The sequence below is a fragment of the Neophocaena asiaeorientalis genome, unplaced genomic scaffold, assembly GCF_003031525.2.
Source record: "Neophocaena asiaeorientalis asiaeorientalis breed wild unplaced genomic scaffold, Neophocaena_asiaeorientalis_V1.1 scaffold15, whole genome shotgun sequence".
Classification (NCBI taxonomy): Eukaryota; Metazoa; Chordata; class Mammalia; order Artiodactyla; family Phocoenidae; genus Neophocaena; species Neophocaena asiaeorientalis.
Genome location: NW_020185328.1, coordinates 13898460 through 13923843, shown reverse-complemented (window position 1 = coordinate 13923843; position 25384 = coordinate 13898460). Strand labels below are relative to the sequence as shown.

Here is a 25384-nt window from a genome sequence, read left to right as displayed (position 1 = left end):
AACTGCGGGAGGAAAACTCCACTCTGAAGTCAAAGCCAAGGTCCTTGAATTACATGCTACACTTTTTAGATTTTAACTCTGTGAAAAACTGGTCATAGAACTGACAATCGAATAATGCATATATAAGTATGTAACTAACATATACTAGATGTTCAAAAACTGAAAGAAAGGGTAAAGAAGGGGGAGGAGAGAGAGAGGATGAAGAAGAGTCGAGAGGCTGGAGGATAAAGGGGAACTGAGAAGGTAAGAATGAGAACAGAGCTGCTGCCTCTTAACTCTCTTCACTAGGCTGGATTAACATTAAGCAGCTATGAGACTCTAATGAAATGTTAATGGTTAAGCTTCAAAATGGTCTTATTGATACCAACAAAAGCTTTTTTATACTTTGCTCTGTAACACTGATTAGTAAGGAACCAAAGTAGCATGTACCACTAACAGTCACAAAGTGGTTGCAGTCTAATAAAGGTATTCAGAATTATTGTGGGCTCTGTAATGGGGACAGTATTTAGGAAGAGGAGTTAAATACGGGTTGTGTCTACTGACTGTAGCACAATGTCAACCATATTCTGTGTCCTTGCACTTCTTGGTATATAGCATTTCAAATCTATAAATGAGTCTCTGATTTGTGTTCACTTGAAATGCATTCCAAAATCCAGAAGAGGTGCTACTCATTCAAGTTATTTATTTGTATTTTTCTTTTAAGCCTATGTATTTCAAGCTGTCAAACTGTATATCAAGGATTATAAAGCAAATAAACATTACTTAGGAAGGTTTCCACTGACAAATCTGTCCATATCTTTAATGCTTCACTACTTTACTAAAACATGTAATCTTAAGACACATCGATATCTAGATCAGTTTTACAATGTACAATTGATTTACAATCTTCCCAGAAGACCAAAATATTATTTAAAATTAAACTTAGTTCAATTTTTCTTTTTAACAAAATTACTAGAAACATTTGTTTGGGCCTTGTCAGGAAGGTTTCAATTTTACATCATTATGTTTTAACTTGCCTAATCAGTTGAACAAAAGTAAAATGATTCTTTTAGTTGCCTTACCTACAAATCCCTGCAGGATACTATAATTGAAACCTACTCACAGTAAGTTAGGAATAATTAGGGCCCCAAATTAAGGCAAACATAAAGTTAATTCAAATAGTCAGCTGCTGTCATTTAAATGGTTACAGAGTTTTATTGTTACTTAACATTTCTGAATGCTTTTAAATGTACTTTGTTCCTTTAGTCCATGTTTAGTATTTTAGTACAAATAGAAATGGGATCAAGACGCAAAGATTCACCAGCCTTTTAGACTGGAGTCACACCTATATCCAGTCTTTTGTCACTAAAGGTTTTCTACTCAATCTTTGCTATCAGTCAATTAACAACACAGCTGAAACAATGGAGTGACAGCTCTCAAAGGTAAGCTTTCTGGTAAATAAACCAGGATCACAGAATCTACAGTGAGTGCCATTAATGCAACAAAAGTAAGAGCTTTTGAAAGCTAACAGGGATAGTCTCTATTTGCCTAAACTCTAAAACAAAGCGAAGGATTAAACTAGCTTCCTGCGGTAAGCAAACAAAAGGGAAAAGATAATGTCAAAAACCCATACCTGAAGGAGGGGCTGCAAAGGCATGCCTTTAACTGCTTTATTGATGACTGCTAATCAGTGTTAACTGATAAATATAGTAAAAGTTAAAATTATTGTTGTGTTTTTTTCAGTGTTATGGGTAGTTTAATCATTCTCAGCAATCGTTTGTACTTTCAAAGGGAAATACTGATTTTTTTTTTAAAATATAGGCCTGTGGCTACATAACTTCTGAAGATTATTTGAAAGTTGCAGAGAGTTAGCAAGACTGGTCCTTCTGTAATACATATGTTACATACATTGCAAAATACAGTCAATCTTAATACAGTTTTTAACCTGAAATAGTAATGATTTTAAAAGCTTTGAAATAAGTGAATTTTTTTCTGATCACCATTAAGTTAAACAATATTAAGCAACATATTTAAATTATATCAAACATTCTGAGTGACAACCTCATGAGGCAAGAAAATACACCAATGATCTGAGGCTAAACATTAAGTTCTACAGAAAGAAAAATGGACTGGTAGTAAGGAGAGCTTAGCAAAGGAACAATCTTGGCAGGCCTGTTTCTGCATCAGTAAACTGAAAACTTCTACACTGCTAATCTCCAACTTGAGATTCTAAGTCTAAAATTCTTCAATTCTACCAAAAAATTTTGTAAAACTATTTTGATCTCTAAGATACCTATATATGTTTAAAATTTGCTATTTATTTACTTTTTATCTGGCTTTAAAAAGATCATGAATCTAATGAACTTCATGAAGAAATAAATGTAATTTGTGATTTGTATTATAGTAAAGCTAAAATAAATCAGATCAGTAACTTATCTTTATCTCTGACAGGAAGAGAAAATAAAATCATGTCCACTACTACTAATAAATAAAATCTTTGATTAAGTATAATACTATAAAGTGGAAAAATTGCTAGATCTTAAGCAGAGCTGTTTTTTGATAACCAGTTTACATTCAAGTACTCCCATCCTATACCCTTTTATGGTGTTAACATGTCAGGGTATTAATACTGACGTGAAAATGACAGCAATTCTTAGTTTTTAAAATATGCTGACTTTGAAAAATCAGTGAAATATAAACTTTTCCTAAATGGGTTAATAATATACACTTTGCATTACATGATTTTGTAATGTTACTTTAAGTACTAACATTTATAGTAAAATGCTATTCAAATGATGTTTCCATGTAACAGAATGAAAGCAGGGCAGATCAATGGGGAACAGAGGAAAATAGTAGGGAGAAAGGGTCAGGCTGCATTGTTACTCAGGGATTTTTCAATACAAATCATCAGATAAAAGGTCAATAGAAAGCATATAAAATAGGACTAAAAGTGTAACAAAATACAAAAATGTGCAGTAAAGGGCTTCCCTGGTGGCGCAGTGGTTGAGAGTCCGCCTGCCGATGCAGAAGACACGGGTTCGTGCCCCGGTCCGGGAAGATCCCCCATGGCGCGAAGCGGCTGGGCGCGTGAGCCATGGCCGCTGAGCCTGCGCGTCCGGAGCCTGTGCTCCGCAATGGGAGAGGCCACAACAGTGAGAGGCCCGCAAAAAAAAAAAAAAAAGTGCAGTAAAATGTTGCAAGGTAGCTTAGTTCCTTTTTTAAATAAACTGAATTATAAAACTGAAAGTGATGTTATTTCTATATTTCAACTGTGTTGTTAAGGTAAGAAATAAACCCTAATTTGCAAAGGTAGAAATCACTATCATGCAAAATCTGATTTTCTAGACTAAACATTTTAATACCTAACACTCCTTGATACAGATGTCCTCTCACAGACCAGCAGCCTCAGCATCACGTGGGAGGTTATTAGAAATGCAGACTCTCAAGGACCATCCCAGATTACTGAATCAGAATCTACATTTTAACAGGATCCCCAATTATATGTAAATTTTGAGGTGCACTGTTATAGATAAAGAAGATTAAAAACATCCAGCATGACCTCCCTTAAATTTCTTCTCCTGTAAACATCTCTTCCTAAATCTTCCTCTCCCTATATCAAAATATACATGTTCCTTTGCTGATGAGCCTCTCTATCCTTGCACTGGATCCCATTTCCTTTCTTTCTGCCTGGAAACAAATTCAGGTATTCAACTTATCTACTACAAACAACCAAAAAAGAAAATTATAAAAAGTACTTTCCGTAAACAATAGAATACACTTAACCGGCACCACCTGTCTCCTTCACTTTACTTACAACTTTGGAAATCAACCTGCTACCACCAATCACCTCATTACAGCATTCTGTCATTTAAAAGTGGGTGTCTTAAAATCCAGCAGAGAGCTCTCTCCCCACAACCACCAGCAATGCCCCTATCCATCCTTTTCATTGTGTTTGACTAAGTTATTAAGTCCCTGACTCTTAATAACATATTATATTGACTCTAATCAAAACCTGGTTTAGATTTTAATACTACAAAGAGAAAAAATAGAATCAGGAAGGGGAGAGAGAACTAATGATTATTAATATAAACACACACACATATATTAGATACAAAGAGATAGATAAAAAGCCATAGTAAGAAGTACTCTATAAATAACCAGCAAAATAAATGAGAATTTTACTTAACCTCTTTTTTTGATTAAACCCTTATGCAAAACAAAACTCTACTTTATCTGAATCCCTCTATTTTTTCCAAGAAATTGTGGTGTTTCTTGACATTCCAAAATTCCCAAAATGGAGAACTTCACTATAGGGTATTTTAATCTCTATTGTCCTGCTTTTTGCGTCTCTGTCTCTCTGTCTCTGTCTCTCTGTCTCTGTCTCTGTCTCTCTCTCTCTCTCACTAGCTCTCTTTCTCTCAACAACAAAAGTACCTTAAAAATAAACTTTATTAAATAGACTAGATGCAAAACAAAATCATTTCAGTAGCATTATTATTGGAATCAAAAGAACAGTAACATTTTCATGCACAGTTCATTCTGTGTAAACATAAATTATATTCATTTCCCTCTCTCTTTTTTTTTAAACTGTTTTCTATTATCCATTTTTAATTTAGGTATGTCCTAACTTTATCTACTGTGTTAGTTAAAATCTGATTCATTCCAAATGATTAATATTAGTTTACTCCCTTGTCTCTCACCTGATAACAAAGTTAATTCCTAATGGATTAAAATTTTAAATAAAAACACATAAGAACTACAGGGAAATGCAAGTGAATAAATATTTAACTAATCTCAAGATTTTTAAGGATAAAAATAATGGAAGATCTCACAAAAGAACTAAACATCAAAAAGTAAGGAAAGAGGAAAAGGGGGTAAATAAAGCAAATCAAGTAAAATATTGGTAATTGTTAAATCTGTGACTAGTATTATTTTATAAAACTCTTCTGTTTGAAATTTTCATTAAAAAATCAGTATGAATTAAAAGGCAAACAAATACATTTTTCATAATAAAAATCACAAAAGGATATCATCAAAGGGTTTAAAAAATAAGAAAAGCTATAATAACATAAACAGAAAAACTGGCAAAGGTAGTGAACAAAAAAATTCACATCAAAATTACAAATGGCCAATAAGTAAATCCATACAAAATGTTTTTGTCCTCACAATTATCCCCCAAATTAGAAATTTAAATTACAATCAGATATCCTTTTTCACATATCTAAGTGTCAATTCTTTTAAAAATTTAAAATCAGTGCTGGTAAAGCATATAGATTGATACTTTCACACAGTCGTCAAAGAGAACATTGGTATAACCCTTCCAAAAAGCCAGTTTGGAAGATGTATACATGCCTGATATAATAATCAGAGTTCTAGAATTCCAGTCCTAGGAAACAACCAAATATGATGAAAAAGACATACAGATATTTATTTTACTTATACTTGAAAGAAATTAGGTTCAAATGGCCAACAGGCAGAGAGGGAGGATTAAATCAGTTTTGACATATACATGATAAATTACAATGCAGCTGTTAAAATCTATTATCTAAATATATAATGACAGGGTAATACAAGTTATGATAATAAAGTGGAAAAAATCAGAATATAAAGGTATATGGAAATGAAGAACCTAATTTTGTTTTATACATTGTAATTTTGTTTTTATCATGTGTGTTGGGGAAAAAGAAGGAAATGTATGGTGGTTATATCAAGGTCTAGAATTATGAAAAATTTTAAATGCTTATCTTAATTTTCTTATTTTTTTATCTTTTCTCATAAGAATGTATTACATTCAAAATCAGGAGGAGGGGAAAGCTTTTAGGAAAAATAAACCCTCAAAGCAAGAACAATAGCAAACATAAAGGTCAAATTCAGGAGAGTCCCATGATCATAAGGAGGGATTATAAATGTTTTTGCTTCCAGAAGCTCTTACATGGAATTCCCTTCTCAGCCTTACATTTTAGCCAAAAGATCCCGGGGCCAAGGCTAGATATTCTCCTGGAATCACTCTGTCAAGTTGACAAAAGGAGTAAAAGAATAGGGTTGAAAGATGTCATGAAATATTCACTAATCCACATTGATGTCTAATACATGTAGACTGCACGGCTGTCATATGTCGTTCTCTGTCTTGCAGGAGGTGAAAAGAAAATAAAGACTACCATAGGGTACCAAGCATGTGTTTCAGTAAGACACTCCCTTAGTAATGTGGCAGATAAATAGTTCTTTGAGGGCTTCCCTGGTGGCGCAGTGGTTGAGAGTCTGCCTGCCGATGCAGGGAACACGGGTTCGTGCCCCGGTCTGGGAAGATCCCACATACCGCAGAGCGGCTGGGCCCGTGAGCCATGGCCGCGGAGCCTGTGCTCCGCAACGGGAGAGGCCACAACAGTGAGAGGCCCGCGTACCGCAAAAAAAAAAGAAAAGAAAAAGTTCGTTGAGAACTACCAGTTCTACATTAATACTCAGATGTGCTCAATCATTTGTATTATCTTATTCTCTAATACCACGACCTAGCATATAAAAAAGTGAAAAGGTACATTAATTCAAATAATGAGGCAAGAGATTCATCACGATTGAAATTGAAATTACTTAGTAAGGAGTAATGAACACAATTACCGTTCAGAAAAATTAAGGTGCTTTACATGTCTCCTGTGCTTTTAATTAAGCCACCTTTAATACACTATTGATTATTTCAAAATATAATAGTAACGGTGATAAATGTCTAATATGAATGTAAAATCAGTATTTCAAAAATTTACTTCTGTTTGGACAAGTTTATGACCTCTTTACTTTTAGCAAATTACTTCATAACAGATTTATTAAATAAATATTTGATGCAGTCTTTTCTGTCAGAATATGGAGGTTTGCAAAAATTAAGCAGCCAAGCAATACAGTGTTATTAAGGTCTGTGTGTAACACCCTGATTTTATAACACTTTTCTACCAGCAATAGACCTATTAGTGAATCAACAGAGATTATGGATAAGTCAACCTTTCTAAACACTGGAAAAAGAAGCAAAAGAGGATGAAATAGGGTGGGAAGTGGGGAGGAAAAGTGGGGAGAAGAAAAAAATCAACAAGCAAGCACTAGAATTAATCTCCATATATACTAAATATGGCATAATTTAACACTGAATATTGGCATCTAAAATGACAAAAGTATACTCCAAATTAACTTTTTTAAAGATGCAAGCCATGCAACCATATACCTCACCTCAACTACCCACACACCAGATTACAGTGGTTCTTAAGTGTGATGCTGAGCAACATGAGCCTCATCCCAGAAAATTTTCAGAAATGCAAATGCTTGGGCCCCACCCCAGACCTTCTAGGTGATTCTTATGCTCAAGTTTGAGAACTACTGCAATACTTTATTTCACATCCATGCTGTTCTCTCTCGGTTGGTTTTTTCTCCACCACCATGCTCACCACTGCCTTTACCTAGCTTGTGCAGCTCATACTGAGATTCAGCTCAAGAATCATCATCACTTCAGGCTGGAAGCATTTCTTGACACACACCCAATGCTTCTGGAGTATCACCATCATGGCACTTATCACCCTGTTATTACAACTGTTTATTGTCCCTCTACCAACTATTAAGACCACGACCCTCTTCAAAGATTTATGCTATTCAGTGACGGATACAGAATAAGTGCTTACCATAAGCCAGGCATTGTTCTAGGTATTTGCATGTTGATGAACAACAAAAAAGATCCCTGCCCTTGTGAAGGTGACATTCTGTGTATGTGTGTGTGTGTAAATATAAATTCTGTACATTTTATTACATGTATGCATCAATAAAAGAATGAAAGATAAAAAGAATATAGGTCTGAATTATTCTAATCTTTCTTAAGTTTAACCTTGGAGAACGAAGTTACTATTCCTTCCACTAAATTATAGACCATTCTGAAAAAAATATTTATAAGCCAAAACAGGTTTTTTAAATTCATAAGTGACCCCTAGATCTACTATTTTCCTGCCACGCAACTAGCAAAAAGACCCTACAGCCAAACATCATTTTTTACTAAGACATAATTAACACAAAAATCATTGTAAAATGTGCTTAGAGAATTTAAAAGTACAGTAAAAACTGCTAAGATACTATTTCTACAGCTATGTTCTTAAATTTTCTTGATGTATATAAATAAATATGTAAAGCTGTATCTATGTGGCATTTTTACCTGGCATAATATTTTCTGTGAAATAAGGATAAGCAACAATGTAATTCAAGTTAATTAACTAAAATTTCGACTAATGAAATCTAATTACATACTCACTGCATAAAGAATTCAACCTGAAATCCATATTACCTACTTCGCTGAAGAACTGCTATTATTTGTAACTTGTCACTTGAGCAAGCCTTCATATATCTGACTTATGCTGGCCAGGGCTCCATTATACAGCATAATTTAATTCTCTAGGACACAAAAATTCAATTTACTTTCCTACTTACTGATACATGTTTCCACAGTGGGTTACTTGGCTTGTAAAAATTGGCCAAAAGAATCAAAGCACCCCAGTTTCTCAACAAAACTGATTTTTAAAGGGCTAGATGTTAGTCCTCTAAGAGTAAAATAAATTCTAAAAAAACTTACAAAATATTGTGGAAGTTTGGTCTTTTAAAATCATTTTTTATTTGAAAATTCTAAACATAATTTTCAAAAAAACACAGGAGAGACTTTAAGAATAAATAAAACACTGTTCCTACTTTGCAAAAACCAGTAAATTTTAACAGGTAAGACTTTATTCTTAAACACTAATTGACAGAAATGGAGAAGATAAGCTAATTCTAACAATTAAACCTTTATATAATTAGCTTTTACCATGGTAAAACTTAAAAAAAAAATGTGTAGGGATTTGCTCTTTAACATGCACATAAAACATGACGTATTTATAATGTTTGCCTGGACTTAGAACAAATACATAATTCCTCTTTACGTATATGGAAATTTACCTCTCATATATACAGATGTAAAACAAATCCAAAATTATGTTAAGCCTTTAAAATCATACACTAATGTAAAACACTACTGTAAACAGGAGAAAAGAAAGCTCTGAAAAGGAAGGCATGGTCCATGGCTGAATACAATACACAGGCTTGTTGTGTTTAAAAACAAAATCTTTAGTTGCTACTACTTAAAAATCTAACGACTGGTTTCTATTGAGAAGACTGGCAAAACCAGGCTAAACACTGGAAAGGCAACCATGGTTCCTCCAGCAAGCACTTTCCTGCTTGCTGCAGACCTCCACTGGCCTGCCGCACTCAAGTTACTTTGCCTGCTTGGCCAAATAGGTAGGTGTTTGAGGTTTTGACCCCTGCACAAAACCACAAGCTCCTGAAGAGCAGGACCTGTGCCTTGTGCATTTTTGAACCCCAAGCACCTGGCTCAATTTAGTCACTCAATAAATGAGGAAGGAGGGAGGAAACCATCTAGAAAACCTTATCTGAGCTTACCGGCAAATATCCAGGAGCTGATAAAAAAAGTGCTCATAGCTATAAGATTTGAAAAAGTAACAATCATGTAAGGGCCCTGAAGAAACTTAATGGCTGAATAATTAAATTTATATCTTCTTTCCTGTGCTCTCATACCCCACTTTGACTGGTTTTCTCTATAGGTGTTCACAAAGCATTATCTGCTTGCTGGCAATAATGGACTATCATGTCGCGTAAAACTTTTCTAAGACAAGACCATGTGACGCTGGATCAATGTTCTAACAGTGAAGTGCACAGTAACTCTGTATACCCTCACAGTTAGTAGTGTGGGTTCGTCCTAGGTTCTTTTTACCTGGAGGAGGGGACTGCTTCAAAAGCAACACCCCCTGACCTGATGAGCCAAAAATGAAATTTCTCTTAACAACAGATATGCATCCTGACCTGATAGGTGACACTAGAAATAAAACTGCAGTATCTCATGAAAGTCTCTGGTTTGCTAGCCCCCTGCTGAGTTAAGCTACTGTGCCAGCAAAGTAGTCTCTATCTTGATTGGAAAACTTTTTATTACGTGGACTAATGAGCCACTGATCTACACCTGGAATCTTTTAAAATGTATAAAAACATTCAAACATAACAGCAGGAATTCAGTTAGTTTTTCCCTCTAAAAAAACAGATGCAAAATTATAGACTATACACAAGATTTTCATAACAATCCAAGCCAGAGATTCATATTATTAACTCAGTTTCTGCTCGTTGTTTATCATTACAGTACTATTCATTCAGACATTACATTTGAATGTCAGATTTGATGTATCTTTCAATTCTGATGCAAAGAGCAATATCTTCTGAAAATAAAATATTAACCCATTTGTAACTTTCATGTGTGACAAACCCAAGTGAGCATTATTTACTTTCTGAATACAGAAGTTCTTATGTTAAAATTTTTCTCAACTTGTTATTTATCTGAATTATATTATTAAGTTATGTCAATATATTGAAAGTAGGGGACTGGGACGGCAAGGAGAAGTGATGAAACATAATTTTGGAACAAGCAATTCAAACAGAATTCTTTCGGAAAAATGTTAACATTTTGAAGCTTATTACAAAGACATTAGAATAATAAGCTTCTATCTATTAGTTGACAGTATGCCTTTTTTTCCATCTCCGATTTTATTAACAGGTATAAATGGGATCATTTAAAAGTACATATATAGCCAACTTAAAAATTCCAAGACATTTTCTTCAAAAATATTTAATTGTGACCCAAAAATCCATTATATTTTACATGCATTTCTCTGAGATTTTGCACTCTTTCACAGATTTTACAAGTTTAATATAATTTCATGCTGAATACAATGACTGCCACTACCAACTAGCTATAAAATTAACACATCTTAGCCCCACAATAACTTCTGACCTGCTCTGTAAAAAGCACCTGGAAGGGTGTTATTTTCACATGGAAATAACATGTAAGACTAAAGAAATAATGGATACCAGAAAATCCATAAAGTAATTATGGTTTCAACTATTTCATTAACCCTCTAAAGTGTCTTTACTTCTTTAAAAATCAGGTCTGTTTCCAATAAAGATAACATTAGAAAGGAAGCACTACAAAAAATAACTTTTTCCAGAAAATATAAAAAGAATTTATTTAGAAGTTTTAGAACAATGACCACACTTAAGTAGCACACAAAACTAAAGATGAAATCAAAGAGTTGCCACAAAATATTTTCAATTTTACTAGCATAAATTCAGTCAACAAGTGTGACATATATACCAAAGCAAAGCTTTCATTTAGTTCTCTCAGGATTATTTACAATGATTATATTTATAAATGTATGTAAAATATACATTCAGATTTCTATCACTTTCTATAATATATAGCTGTGTAATGAAAATAATTCAACCACCAGAAAAAGAATATGACATTCAGGAAATCTTTTTAACACTTAATTCTAAAATAATAAAAAATACTCATTCGAGCCACTTCTACATAAAAAAAAAAAGATTGCATAGTTTAAGTTCTCCTGAACTTAAAAAATAAAATTTAAACTGTTACCTTACCTTCTGTATTCGGTAAGAAGCTGATTATAATGATAAACCACAGGCTTCGCATTCTGCAACCAGAAGACACCATTATTGATCCCTTTAAATATTTTCTTTGTATTCCTTAATGAATCTAGTTATAAATGTCCAGCTTCATCGAACCCAGCAGTCTGCATCATTGATCCTCATATCTGAAAAACAAACAAATCCATCATTTACTCTATGGTCCTGCAATGTCACAAAAGATGAAAAAATAATAATAACAACAACTCCTCTCTTTCCCTCCTTTCCTCCCTCCTTCTCCTAAGTATAAAAAAAAGGGCATATATTTTGATTCTGTATGCAACAGGAAGTTGCTCCTATACACTGGATATCTGAGCTTTGCATTCTGGAAACAATCAAAACCCCCCAAACTTAAAGGTAATCAGAACATATGAATTCACATAATAGTTATATAATTTCCAAAGATAAATTTTTCTTTGAAAAGATTAAAAAGTTATTCTAGAATAATATATCTGCCTTTCAATGCCACGTATTAGTCATTTTATCAAAGTACTAGCTTTGGTACACAATACCTCCAACAAAATTTCATAAATACATACACTTTCTTTGTTTCTAATGACAGTAACAGCAGTATTATCTACTCTTTTATCCTGTTACCTTGCAAAGTACATTACAGATATAATGAAACAGTTTATTTTTCTATTCAAGGGTGTACAATTTTTAATATATGGTTGTACTTTATATCATAATGGCATTCCAAACACCACATAGCAAACTGTTATCTGGCTACTAGTTATTCATAAAGGGAGCAGTTTAATAAAATGATTGCTCTTTACTATTTCGTTTTAAACTTTTAGATTTTCATGTATCAGTTTTTCTTACAGCAAAACTTAGTAAGATCAAACCCATATCCTTGAGTAGTTTAGTCCATCCACTGGACGAAAATAAAACCGCAGACCATGATGATTATATCTCCAAGGTTGCATCACTATTTTTTAAAAACCAAGGGAGGGGTGGCAAAGAATATAAAAACTAAGAGCCAAGTTTAATTCTGACTAGCCCTTAAGGACACAGTTCTTCAAATGCAGAGGATACAAAAACTTCAGAAGTGATTTAATCAGCATTTCTAAGTTCCCAGGATCACGTGAAACCAGGTTATTTGCTGGGTTCTACTGAAGTGTTTTACTGCTTTCTGGGGTAGCGTGAGGAATCAAAGAGTAAATACCAGCCTTACAATACACACATACTATGAAGGCAGTTCCAAAATATATACAGCCTCCTGATCTAGCTTCTGAGGGTAAAGAAATTACAAATTCTTCCTTTAAAGTTCTCCCATGCTATCCTTAACCTGGTGCAAATAAAGATTTTTTTTTAAGTGGAGCACTGAAAGTTACATGAGGTTGTGTCTATAATGCAAATCAAATGAACTCTTACATAATTTAGATGCTATCACTAAAGCATAAAGAAAATTTAGAAAACCAAATTTCCCTAGATAACTTTTGAGTTCTCTATTTCACATTATCTGAGCTACTCTGCATTTGCTACATTCTTAATGCATCATATGTGATTCTATTAGCAGGTCACTATATTCTGCTATCACTTCCCTACAATGTAACTTCAATGGAAAAGGGGTCAGATGCTAAATGGTTTGGAACACTCATGCTACAAAGTCACTATCTTGCTTCACCAACACACAGAAAGAAGGTAAAAAATTAATCTGAAGTCATTATCTAGTGTTTAAATATGAAGACCCATAAAACCACAAAAGGAACTAGCAAGATATTTTTGTCATAAGAAGCTTATTTTATCATGCCTATAGTTTCTGAGATAAAACTGCTTCCATATACACCTCCATGATCCATAATCAGCCCAGTTTTTTTAGCTCCCTCTGAAACCTGTGACAATTACGTACCATAATGAGGGAATCAGAACTGGCATTACCAAGTTCTAAGAACACCTCAGATGTTCTTAGATATAAAACAAAAACAAAGGGAAAAGCAAGCTTCCTCCTCTGCATGCCAAAAATATAAAAAGAAGAATGATACATCAAAAATTAATCTGACGGAGGAGACACATGGCACACAACCCTGAAAAACTGGCTGCCTCTCTATTCATTTTTCACTGAGCTCCCAAAGACTATTCAAAAGACAAAATCAAAAGTAAACCTTCCATTTACAACTGCTGTGCAAAGTACCTGCCTTAAAACTGCAAGCTATTTTATATAAAGCACAGAGAGAAGTCAGATAATTTCATGGCCTGTCATATCAAAAGGGCTAATCAGTGAACAATTTCTTACTTCCCACAGACTGGTCAATGATTGGCTCAAGCAATTAGAATAATTTTAATGTGTGGAAGAGGTGCATTAATTTTACTTGTAGTAATTAAGTCAGCCTTTGGAATGCTCCCGATTTAAGCAAAGAATCCTGACTACCCAGGTTTTGGTTGTAATGGGTACTTTCCTTTCAATGAACTAATGTATACAGGCTGCGTGCCCACATGCACAATCTTTGAACACATTTCCACTTTCTTAAAGCGATCCAAGATCGGTCTGTCTTTGGTCATCCGCTATTTGAAAGAGTCCTTGTTTGTGGGAAGAAAGAGAAGGAAGAAATCAGGGACTGGCGACTGCCTTGTAAGAAACAGCTGCCAAGATAGGAAAACCTCTGTTAGTGAAGGGAAAAGGAGGAGGAAACCACACAACCCAGATCTCTTTTGTGGTCTCTGGCCAGGATAGAATATTTTATGAACTGATTTTAACTATACGCTCTAGTCAACTATGAGACTTAGTATAAATGACTGTTTCTAACAAACAGAAAGAGATTCTGGAATGTAATAAAATCATGGCTTCTTTCGCCCAAATAAAGCTTAAGTCCATCCATCTGTCTGTGCAATGAGTAAAAGAATATCAAATTTATTTTTCTCATTCTGCTATCTACATCAAATCACTTTCACATCAAATAAAATTATTTTCTAAAGTTCAAGCTTTAAATGCAATTTTGAAAACAGTCAAAAGATTTTACTGCTGTGATCCAAATTAAAAACAACCTTCCATTAAAAAATTTAATGAAAACTGAAATACTTAGCAGACCATAATCAGCTAAGGATAGAATGAATAAATAATCAAACATAGTGAAACTAATCCCAAGAAAACATTGCTCCTAAATCAAACTGGAGCCACAACACACTCACTGGCATAGATGTAGCCAACAGACTATATAGCTACCTGCAAAATGAAGCTCAGTATAAGTGTCTCACAATGCAAAACAAGAACAAAAACAAGGAACAAAACCAGAAAAGGGCTATTAAACTTTCTTTCAACAAACAGAAAAGATTAAGTGACTCCCCATATTGAAAACCAGTTTGTCCTTAGATTTTTAGAAAAACTCTTCCCAAGAACTTCAGGGAAAAATTGGGAGAGTAAAGGCACAGATGAAACCCCACATAATGCTAAGTAACAGTTCATTGCTTAATAAAAACTGAAACAGAACATTTTTACTCAAACTACAAGTGACTATTTCTTTTCTTATCCTTCAAATAAGGGGATTCAAAGTATTTCATCCTAACCTTGTTTCTATAACCACCTGCCATTGTCTACCAAACCTCTGTCAAGATTTTTTTTTAGAGTAAGTATCCTATTACTCTGTCATGTAAAAAGTCAATTAATGCATCATTAATACTAAACCTTCCAAAGCTGAACAACGACTTCCAGGAACATGCCTCAGCATTGTTTATATCCCAACAGTCCTCAATGTTTTATACACTACTTACAATGTACAGTTAGCTGTAGCCTTTCAGACAGTAACCTGCTTATATTTATTAGCTGCATTAAACATCCCATGCCTTAAACTGTCAGCAAAATTAAGAAACCATTACTAATCAGTTTTAATATTTGTGTATTTATGTTACATTACTAAGAAATCACATTTAACCTTATATATGATATCTGTCTAGCAAAAATAGAAAAAAAAATAAAACCCATTTGTTGAAAAGCATCAATGAAAGAAGTAGGATACAGCATGCTTCAAATTAATGAGAGAATAAGATAATTTATTTTTTTCTAAACATGGTTAACTGAGCTGATATTCTACTAAGTGCAAAGACACTAAAATTCATATCTAAAGCTTTATCTTTGATTTCTACTCATGGACACTGACTACTGTGAACACCAGATATTACGCCCAAACAACCATAAGTATGAGAACCGGAAAGGCAAAGAGACATATTAAGCAGGAAACCTACCAAAGTTACCCATCCTTGTTACTATGCACTAATGCTGTATAAAATGAAACATTCACACTTTGTGTAAGCCTAAAATTCTATGCACTAAGTGTATGTCAATTTTAAATGAGAGCTAAAGACAGCTGTACAAAATCAGTCTTTCTGATCTAACTTGTGCTATAAAATTACAGTCACTATGGGACAGAATTTACTAACTAAAGAAAGCTGCTTTTCTATGTTTTACCAAAACAACAATAACAACAGCAACAGGATGATATTAACCCCACTCTGCCCCCACTGCAAAGATTTAGAAAATAAAAAATAAATTGCAGAATTTCCCCTTCTTGTTAACATAGGGGAAAACATCAACACCCTTGGGATTTTTCTTTCAGTAAGTTGCCAAAGTAAACCCTTGTTATCACTAATCAGAAAGCCTTTTTTAGCTCCAGACATTTGACATTCTTTTCGCATTGGACTTTATTTTCTTTCCCTTCACAAAGATAAGGGCTGGGGTTGGAAATGCTAATAGCGATTTTAAAACCATGTGGCCAACCAATAGTCGCCACCCTCTTTCTGCTTCATTTCTGCAGATATTGGTATCAAATATAGAGTACTTTAATTACACCATTTATACTAAAGTCCCCTTAACATTCATTTTTGATCTTACCCTTTATTGAAACTTCTTCATCATTATGAAGGTATAAATTCTCCTGTGAGAGGACTTACAGGAGGAGTAGAAAGGAGAAGAGTTCAGGAATGCTCCCAGTAAATTATATCTGCTATCTGCTATGATATCTAGGAGTCATGCTGAGCATGCAAAAGAGGCTTGTAGCTGTGGACTCTGGAGGCACAATGCAGGGCAGTCTGCCATTCTCTTCATTAAAATGCTTCCAGTTGAAATAATAAAAACAAATGGCTGTCATTTTCAAACCAACATAGGGGACATTTTATGACTGAACATAAAGCTGCAAATGAAGTATCAAAAGAAAAGGAAAAAAACGAAGCTACATGCCCAGTTCAAAATATTACCTTATATAACATGAAAGTTGATGGTGTCCCCAACTTTTACATCAAAAAAAAATCATAAATCCATTGGTTTAAAATATTTTGTATTTATTGTTAAATTACAATACACCTACAATGTAGAATTTAGTTTTTTCCCCATTTGGGGGAAAGGGAAAGCTATTTTTAAATAGCACTCCTCTCCAAAGTTAAAACTTTTTTTGATTTCTTCTTAACTTTCTAATGGTCTAGAATTCTCGTGCAGTATTTTTGAGTTGAATATAAATTATGGGTACCAAGGCCAAAAATATTTCCTGAGTGCCTACTGTGCGTGAAATACTGTATCAGACACATATCACTAATCCTTAAAAGGTCAATATCATAAAGGTCAGAAGTCTGAGGTTCAGAAAAGTTAACTCCTTTACTGGAAGTTACTCAGCTAGCAGGCAGCAAAGCTTGAATTCCAATCAAGGCTAATTACAAGGACATTCTTTCTTAGTTGCTAAGTTATTCATTCAGCAAACATTTACTGAGGATCTATTACATGCTGTGTACTGAGGAACCTAAGAGACAAAACTCCTAACCCTCAGGGAGATTACATTCTAGCTCAAATATAACCCTTTCTAAATAGAAAGCTACAATTGCCTGGCACAGAGTTAGGTGCCTCCAAAATGATAAAACTACACAGATAAACTAAATAGTTTACTTATATTATTCATGAAATCTTCACAACAACCTGCAAAATATAAATTATTATCCCCAATTTGCCTTAAAATGAGAATACAACCTGTACAAGGACAGTAAACAATAGCAGGGCTGGGATATAAGACCATGTTCTAAAACCACTATTGCCACGAATTAAGTAGTTCAGATAAGCCTACTCACTTTATGTGTTTTATTATCTTTCCTTTTGGAATAAAAAATACAAATAGAACAAAGTCATTTTGGGATTATGAAAGTGATGAAATACAAAAAAAATAATGAGTTGATTTTCAAAATGTTTACATGAGTAAAACTAACATCCCTTAGGTAATGATAGCTAAATGTTAATTTTTAGTATTTCCAGTTAAGCTATCTTAATTTTATTCATTTACAATGTTATTTAAAGTGCTCACGATATATGTTATAAATTAACAAATTATTCTAGATGACTCTTATGAGCCAAAATACCTGAGAAGTTGCTTACAAGTCAAAATTATAAACCTAAGTATTTCCTCAAATATAATTAACAATGGAAAGAACATTTTAATGTCAACTTCTGTGATATTATGGTCTCTTCACTGTTCAGGCAAATAGAAAAGAAAAAATCCAATGTTGCTGGCGAGATGCAATCTTATCCTTGGCTCACTACACTGGATCCTTTGTTCATAAATCATTGTTACTAGCCATTCTTTGAATCAATATTCAGATTCCCTCTTGGTCTCTATGTACAACCACTAAATGAAATAATAATGACCCAGGATCTGTCGTATATTAGATCATCAATATCACCATCAGGAGTTTCTTAAAGGTAATGAGGTAATCTGAGTAAAACATGTCAAATGAACTTAAAAGTGAAAAATTAACTACAAAGAACACACGGTAAGAAGCTGAAAAAAATCTTCTGAAGTATATAGCACATTGCCTTTTGTAATCAATAAATGATAAAACTCAGCTGCAAGCTATGTCAATATATATAGTGTCATCTCAACTTGCAATTCTAAAATAAAATAAATAATATTAACAGTAAAATTGCATGTATGTCAGTTTAGGTCAATGACTATCAAGTGATTACATTCCAGATATTTTTGATATTGAGCACTGAAATGAGTGTTACCTATTCATTTATTATATTTACTTTATATACTGGCCCTGTGTTAGGCTCTAAAGGGATTATAAACAAATGAAGATATGACTGCCACTTTCAAAAAGTTAATAATCTTCTAAGGAGAATTAAATACATAAGAAAATGATTAAGACCCCAAATATGAATTAATTAATAACTGTTAAACTCCCAAAAACTTAGTGATAATAAATATATTTTATACCAAAATAATGAAAGAAAAGAGAAATAAAAGCAGTTTATAGACCTGTGTTTCCCTTGAGATGTGTACTTAGGTCAACCAATATCATCTTAATGACAAGAGCCCAAGACTGAGATGAGGAACACAGTCTAGAATCCTGGTTTAACCTACCACTATGAGTGCTGGGACAAATCACAATCATCTAAGCCTCAAGTTCAGCAACTATACACAAGGATAGGAATACACAATAAATTTACTATTCCATTATTTTCTCAATTATTCCAATAACATGTTTATGGTCCTGATTCCATCTTAAGTAATCTTAAAGGAGCTTTTTAAGGGTTATTGCAATATGTTTCACTAAAAGCTTGTCTCTTATCAAAATATCTCTCTGCCATTACTTTAATAATTCAGAGTTTTAAAATTACATCTAAAAGAGTTGCTATTACAAAAAACACTTTTTGAAACCTACCTACAGATTACATTACAGATTATTACATCGGCAGCCATAATACAATAACCTGAGACTCATTCAGCTCACAGATTTCACACTCCGCCTTTGTGGGAAAACGCACATGATCAAACAGCAAGACGACATGCTTTTTCCAGAAAAAGCAAGTTCCTGTGCCTTAGCCCACGTTAGTCTCCATTAAGCCCTACATTCCATACCATACACTCTGTGTCTACAAGCAAAACTCAAAATAACAGTATTTTATTAAGTGGTAAAGAAAAAGTATATATCAATTATTTCTGAAAATTAACTTAATGAACAACATTAGAAATAAAGTTTCAGTTTAAGTGAATGAACAAGAACAGACTCTTACTTCCAGTGTTCGACTGATATTCTATGTGGTCAGCATGTCTGATTCCTCTAAAGAGCATTAGAAGACATATGGGAAGGCAAGAAAAATGTTTATAGATAATATTTTAAAACATAATGGACTGAGTCATTTTTAATGATTGTTAAAAAAATTTAAAACTTTAGTTCATTAAAAACTTAAAATATAACATGTTTTATGTCTAGTGCTTCTTAACTAGTGACTCATGGAGTGAGGGAGGTATGTGGTTTTTAGAAAAGGGATTTTCAACATTAAAATATAATTTTATAACCTCTATTAAAATTTCAAGGACTTCCCTGGTGGCTCAGTTGTTAAGAATCTGCCTGCCAATGCAGGGGACACAGGTTCGAGCCCTAGTCCGGGAAGATCCCACATGCCACACAGCAACTAAGCCCGTGTGCCACAACTACTGAGCCTGCGCTCTAGAGCCCATGAGCCACAACTACTGAGCCTGTGCACCACAACCACTAAGCCCATGTGCCACAACAACTGAAGCCCACATGCCTAGAGCCCGTGCTCCGCAACAAGAGAAGCTACTGCAGCGAGAAGCCCACGCACTGCAATGAAGAGTAGCACTTACTCGCCACAACTAGAGAAAGCCCGCACGCAGCGATGAAGACCCAACACAGCCCAAAAAAAACCAAAAACAAAAACAATGTTCAATAAAAAGAAACACAGGTTATAAAAAGCTGAGATAAATTGACTAGAATCTTGAATTACTTGCCAAGACTCTCTTACTTGGTAAAAGACATGCTATTTTTGCAGTATTTCATTATTTTTTTATAAATTTTCCAAATCAGAAAACTGATATTTGAGGAAAATATATCCCTCGTTGCCACTCCACATATAAAGCAAAAAACTGAGCTTAATAAGAATAACTTCCAAAGATAACAACCAGTAATTCTTCAGCTCTCTTAAGCTAAAAACTATCAATAATATCCCATTATGTTTAGAAAAATTAGAAGCAAGGAATTATGTAGACTGATACTATACAGAAGAGATCAGGAAACTTTTTTCTGTAGAGGACCATATAAGTAAATATTTTAGGCTTTAAGGACCGTAGAGCCTCCGTCACAACTATACACTTCTCCCTTTGTAGCATGAAACCCGCCATAGACAACGTGTAATGAATAAGCATGGCTGTGTGTCAATAAACTTTACTGCAAAAATTGCCAGCCAGGCAGTTTACTAACTCCTGCTATAGATTAACCGATACAAGATGGAGATAACTGAATGCAGTTCGGTCAAATAATGAACTGACCAATAACCATCAACATCTACCAGAATATTCAAACCAACTTCAGTCTGTTATTTTAAGAAATTAATTTAAATGTAAAGTAAGTTAACTACGCTGGAATGAGAAAAACAAAATAAAGCAGCATTATACTGACCAAAACAAATTAGCGTTTCAGTGTGTGTATAACAGAGCCATATGTACAGCTTACAGTGCTTGGGGAGAAACTCCAGAAAAGAAAAGAAAAAGCATTACCGCAGTAACCTATCTTACTACTTTGGCAGGAGAGAATGTAAAACCAATCAAAACAGTAAGTAATGGGAGGCTGAAAAGCAATGAGGTTTTGGACAAGACCCCTGAGGTATTCTACCATTAGTATGATGGTTTCAAATAGCTGTTGGTAAAAGTGGCTTCAAACTCGTGAAACTTCTGTCATCACTGCTACTCACCCATATGAAACACTGGATATATCCCAGTCCCACATTGTATTCAAAAGGAGACTACTAAATTCTAATTTGTTGAATTTCTGCTATAAAGCTAAAAATTCTACAAGGCCAGAATCACCAATCTTACTCCAAAAGAATTATGAAGTCACAATAAATGCATACATTTCTGTTAGAACAAAAGGATTTTTAGAGTTTTCCAATTCCTTATATCCAGGCTCTTCCCAATCAATATTTGACTGTTACTATTATAATAAATATTTTTACTTTCTGCAAGCTAATGTTTCCTAAAATTGAATAGTCACACTATAACATGCCATAAGAATAATATTTCTAAGCTACAATTAATAGGTACCCACATTTAAAACACATCAGCTAAACTTTTCTATCTATCTATATATACATATATATATGTATATATATATAAGACAAAAGAGTGGAGGTTACAAATTTTTAATAAGAGCATTATATTATGGTAGTAATAATCTAGGTGTTTTACTGGAAGTGAAGTGGATTACTGTAAATGAAATTTTAAAATGTCCTTTCCATTTTACAGATAACACAAAATGACTTTTTTCATGTCTCTGGCGATAAGGATAGATCTGCCACACATTTAAATGGTACCTTCATACTTCCCACCCTGACTCATGAATTAATAATTTAGTGACATTAATACAAGAAGATAAATGATAAAAAGGTTAAGGCGCACGGGCCAACCATACACACATACTTCTTTGAGCAGTTAATACTTCTCTGCCAATTACAGCTAAAACTTTTTAACTGTTTTCAACAGCATTTTTACAATCTAAGTAGCAGCTTATGCGCACACAATTTCACACAATTCAGGCTTAATAAATTTCCTGCTGGTACCAAACAATCATTCTAGGGGATTAAAGTGCAACATCTGTTAACATTAATAATATTTTATATAGTCATATGTATTAATGAAGCCTCTCTACCATTATTAGTCTCCTAAAAAACCTTCTAGGCCAAAATACTGATTCAACATGAATTACACATTTATGCTTTACAGTAACAAAGAAATACATTAGTGTGACATGGTAAAATAAAAAAAATCACACCCACTATGAAGTGACAGATTTCCTTTGACCCAAGCTTGCTAAGTGTGTATGCAAAGATACATATACACACAAATGAAATTAACTCGGTCTCTATGTTTTCAAAACCAAAAATCCTCTGGAGCATTATTCATTAAGTTTGGATAAAATACAGTTCTGTGAATATAAAAGGTACTTCATTTTAAAGTGGTACTCATTCACTCACAGTCTTATCAATTCTTTTTCTGAAATGTTTTAATCCCCTCTCATTCTTTTCATTCCTTCCGCCCTGACCGCTTTCTCTCTCAACTTCTGTAAAAATCTAGTGGCTAATTTCTTGCCCTCCATCCAGCTTGCCAACCTCCATTAGACTGCTCTTCCTAATTTCACTCTAAACCATAAAAATGTGTAAAACTGGAACCAATTCTAGAAATCACTTTATATATGAGACAAAGAAAACACTTGGGGTTGTGACTTAACAAAGGCAGACCTCAGAACTGCTGATTTTCAAATTTTCTCTTAAGTACATATATTATTATCTCACTGTAGTTTAATTATCACAACAAACCTAGTATCTCTATTTTAACAAAGAGGGACTGGAGGGGCGGTGGTAAAGAAAAAGTTTTAAAAAAAAAGTGGCAAAAAGCAAACAACAAGAATAGAGCCCAAATAGATCTAACTTCAAAAATAATTCAACCCTCTACTTCTGTCAAACTTATTTGCTCAGTGATTCTGAATATGCCCTTCAAATTGATTTATATTCAAGATTTTTTTTAACCATATAGAAAACATTCCCCTCCCTGCCACCTAAGAAAATTCCATACAGACTTAACAGGTTTAAAAGACACCTATGACATAAAGCCAACTGGATTACCTCCAACTGAAAAACACCCCTCTTTCCAAAAATTCCTACAGTCATTGTACCATTTGCGTAATAGTTATTATTGGGTTATCTTATAACTCTTCTTCTATTAAGCTTTTAAACTATTTTTTAAACCTCTTTCGTCAAAATGTTCAATATTTATCTTTCTTCAATGTAAGTCTCTTCAAACCATACTGAAAAAACGTCCAGGATACATACTCTGTTCGAAGCATTGAGGCTGGTACTGCAAGAGATACAATGATGTGGAAGATAAGGAAATGACACAAGGGCACAAATAACTTTGCATAGTATTTAAATGTAATTAAGAAAGTAAGTGCTCCTTAGGGACCACAGCTTTTGCTCATCCCTTTAATCGATTCTGATAAGTAATATAATATCCTGGTGATTAATAGAGTGAATATACAATAAATTAACCAGTTTTCTGGAAAATTATTATAATTTTCAATGAATTTCTTTTTTGGCTAACATCTAAACTTGGGAATGAACATCCTTTTTTTATTTCCTGTTCTTCCTCTTTAACTATTAAGGTAATTAATTCGATTTTTGGACCTAGGAGGCTTAACCTCACCTTGCACCTTTCCTAGCATATTTATGCTATTCCTTCTACCTGAAATCCCCTCTGCCAACACTATTCCTTTTCTAAGACTCAGTTGAGGCCGATCACTTGACGATCTAACTCCCTCCTTCCCTCAACGTCCACAGCACACACCAGAGGAACACTGTCATTTGTGTACAAAATCACAAGTATCTAAAGTATCATTTTCAAAATTATTGTGAGCTAAATGAAAACAGGACCCATGGCTTTCACATCTATAACCTCAGTTCTGGGTACCCTTGCATAATGCCTGGCAAATAGCATATAATAAATGTTTTCAACAAAAAAGAAGGAAGGAAATTAGGTAAATAGAAAGGAGAGAGGGAGGAAGGGGTGAATGAATAAACTGAACTATGGGAAGTAATGTCCATGAATCGAGGGAAAGATGAAGAAAAGTGAATGAATTCAGAAACTGAAGTACAAAACTGAAACACCATTTTTTAAAACAACTGGAAACAAACGTAGAGATCTCCTAAAATAGGGATTTTTCAAGCATTTTTTTGAAATAGTTAATGTTTAATTAAATATTGAGGAATTGCCAATTTAAGGCACAAATAATAAAAACGGCTATTTTTCACAAGTTTAATTTATCATTGTTTGGCATAAAATACTTTCCTGTTATCATTTGCAGAAGTCAAATAAACTTCCTCAAGGAAGTTTTAAAAACCACTGACCCTCCTCACTAACAGTGAGGAAGCAAAAATGTCCACAATTAGTGAGTGGAAAAACTAAACATGCAATTCAGGTCCAACCAAACTCCAGCAGAATAATCCCCTGATGAAGTTTTTCTTTAAAATACAGATTTCCTTCAATTTACGATGGGATTAAATCCCTATAAACCCATGAAAGTTGAAAATATCTAAGTCACAAATACATTTAATATACCTAACCTACCGAGCCTCATATATTAGCCTAGCCTACCTTAAATGTGCTCAGAACACTTACATTAGCCCACACTTGGGCAAAATCATCTAACATAAAGCCTATTTCATAATAAAGTGTTGAATATCTCATATAAGTTATTGAATACTATACTGAAAGTGAAAAACAGAATGACTGTATAGGTACACATATTTGTCATGGTGGCTGGGAGCTGAGGCTCACTGCCGCTGCCCAGCATCAAGAGAGTATTGTACTGCATATAGCTAGCCCGGAAAAAATAAAATATTAGAATTTGAAGTACGGTTTCTACTGGATGCATATCGCTTTTGCACCACAGTAAAGTCAAAAAATCCTCAGTCAAACCACCGTAAATTGAGGACCATCTGTATTTGAAAATTCAATAAGTGAAATACTGAAAATAACTTAAAATCTTTTAAAGTATTAGAGAATGTGAAATTATATAAAACTATATTAAGTATACCTGAGAAATTTGCTTTTAAATAAAAACAGGATGGGGTAAATAAACAAAGTTGACATTTATTTTCAAAGTACACTAGAAGTGCAAGATAATTTCTTCTTGCAAAAATTTTTGATGAAGTAGGCTTCCACATCTACATATTCTCCCAGCAATATTTTGAATTTGAGAACACACCGTTTCCAACAGTGAAATTCCTCCCAAAAGTCAATTGTTTTTGTTTTTTTTTTTAAACATCTTTATTGGGGTATAATTGCTTTACAATGGTGTGTTAGTTTCTGCTTTATAACAAAGT

The 25384-nt window shown here is 33.7% G+C and overlaps 1 protein-coding gene across 7 annotated transcripts in view; it reads right to left on the bottom strand.

The window, feature by feature from the left end:
* The window catches only part of ADGRL2 (adhesion G protein-coupled receptor L2), a 179750-nt gene that overhangs the window by 134048 nt on the left and 20318 nt on the right, over positions 1-25384 (bottom strand). For all 7 annotated transcript variants that reach the window (XM_024734569.1, XM_024734568.1, XM_024734571.1 and 4 more), the window contains exon 2: positions 11473-11645. In XM_024734569.1, the coding sequence (XP_024590337.1) occupies positions 11473-11545 (73 nt within the window). In that variant the 5' untranslated portion in view covers positions 11546-11645. The remainder of the gene's footprint in view (positions 1-11472; positions 11646-25384) is intronic.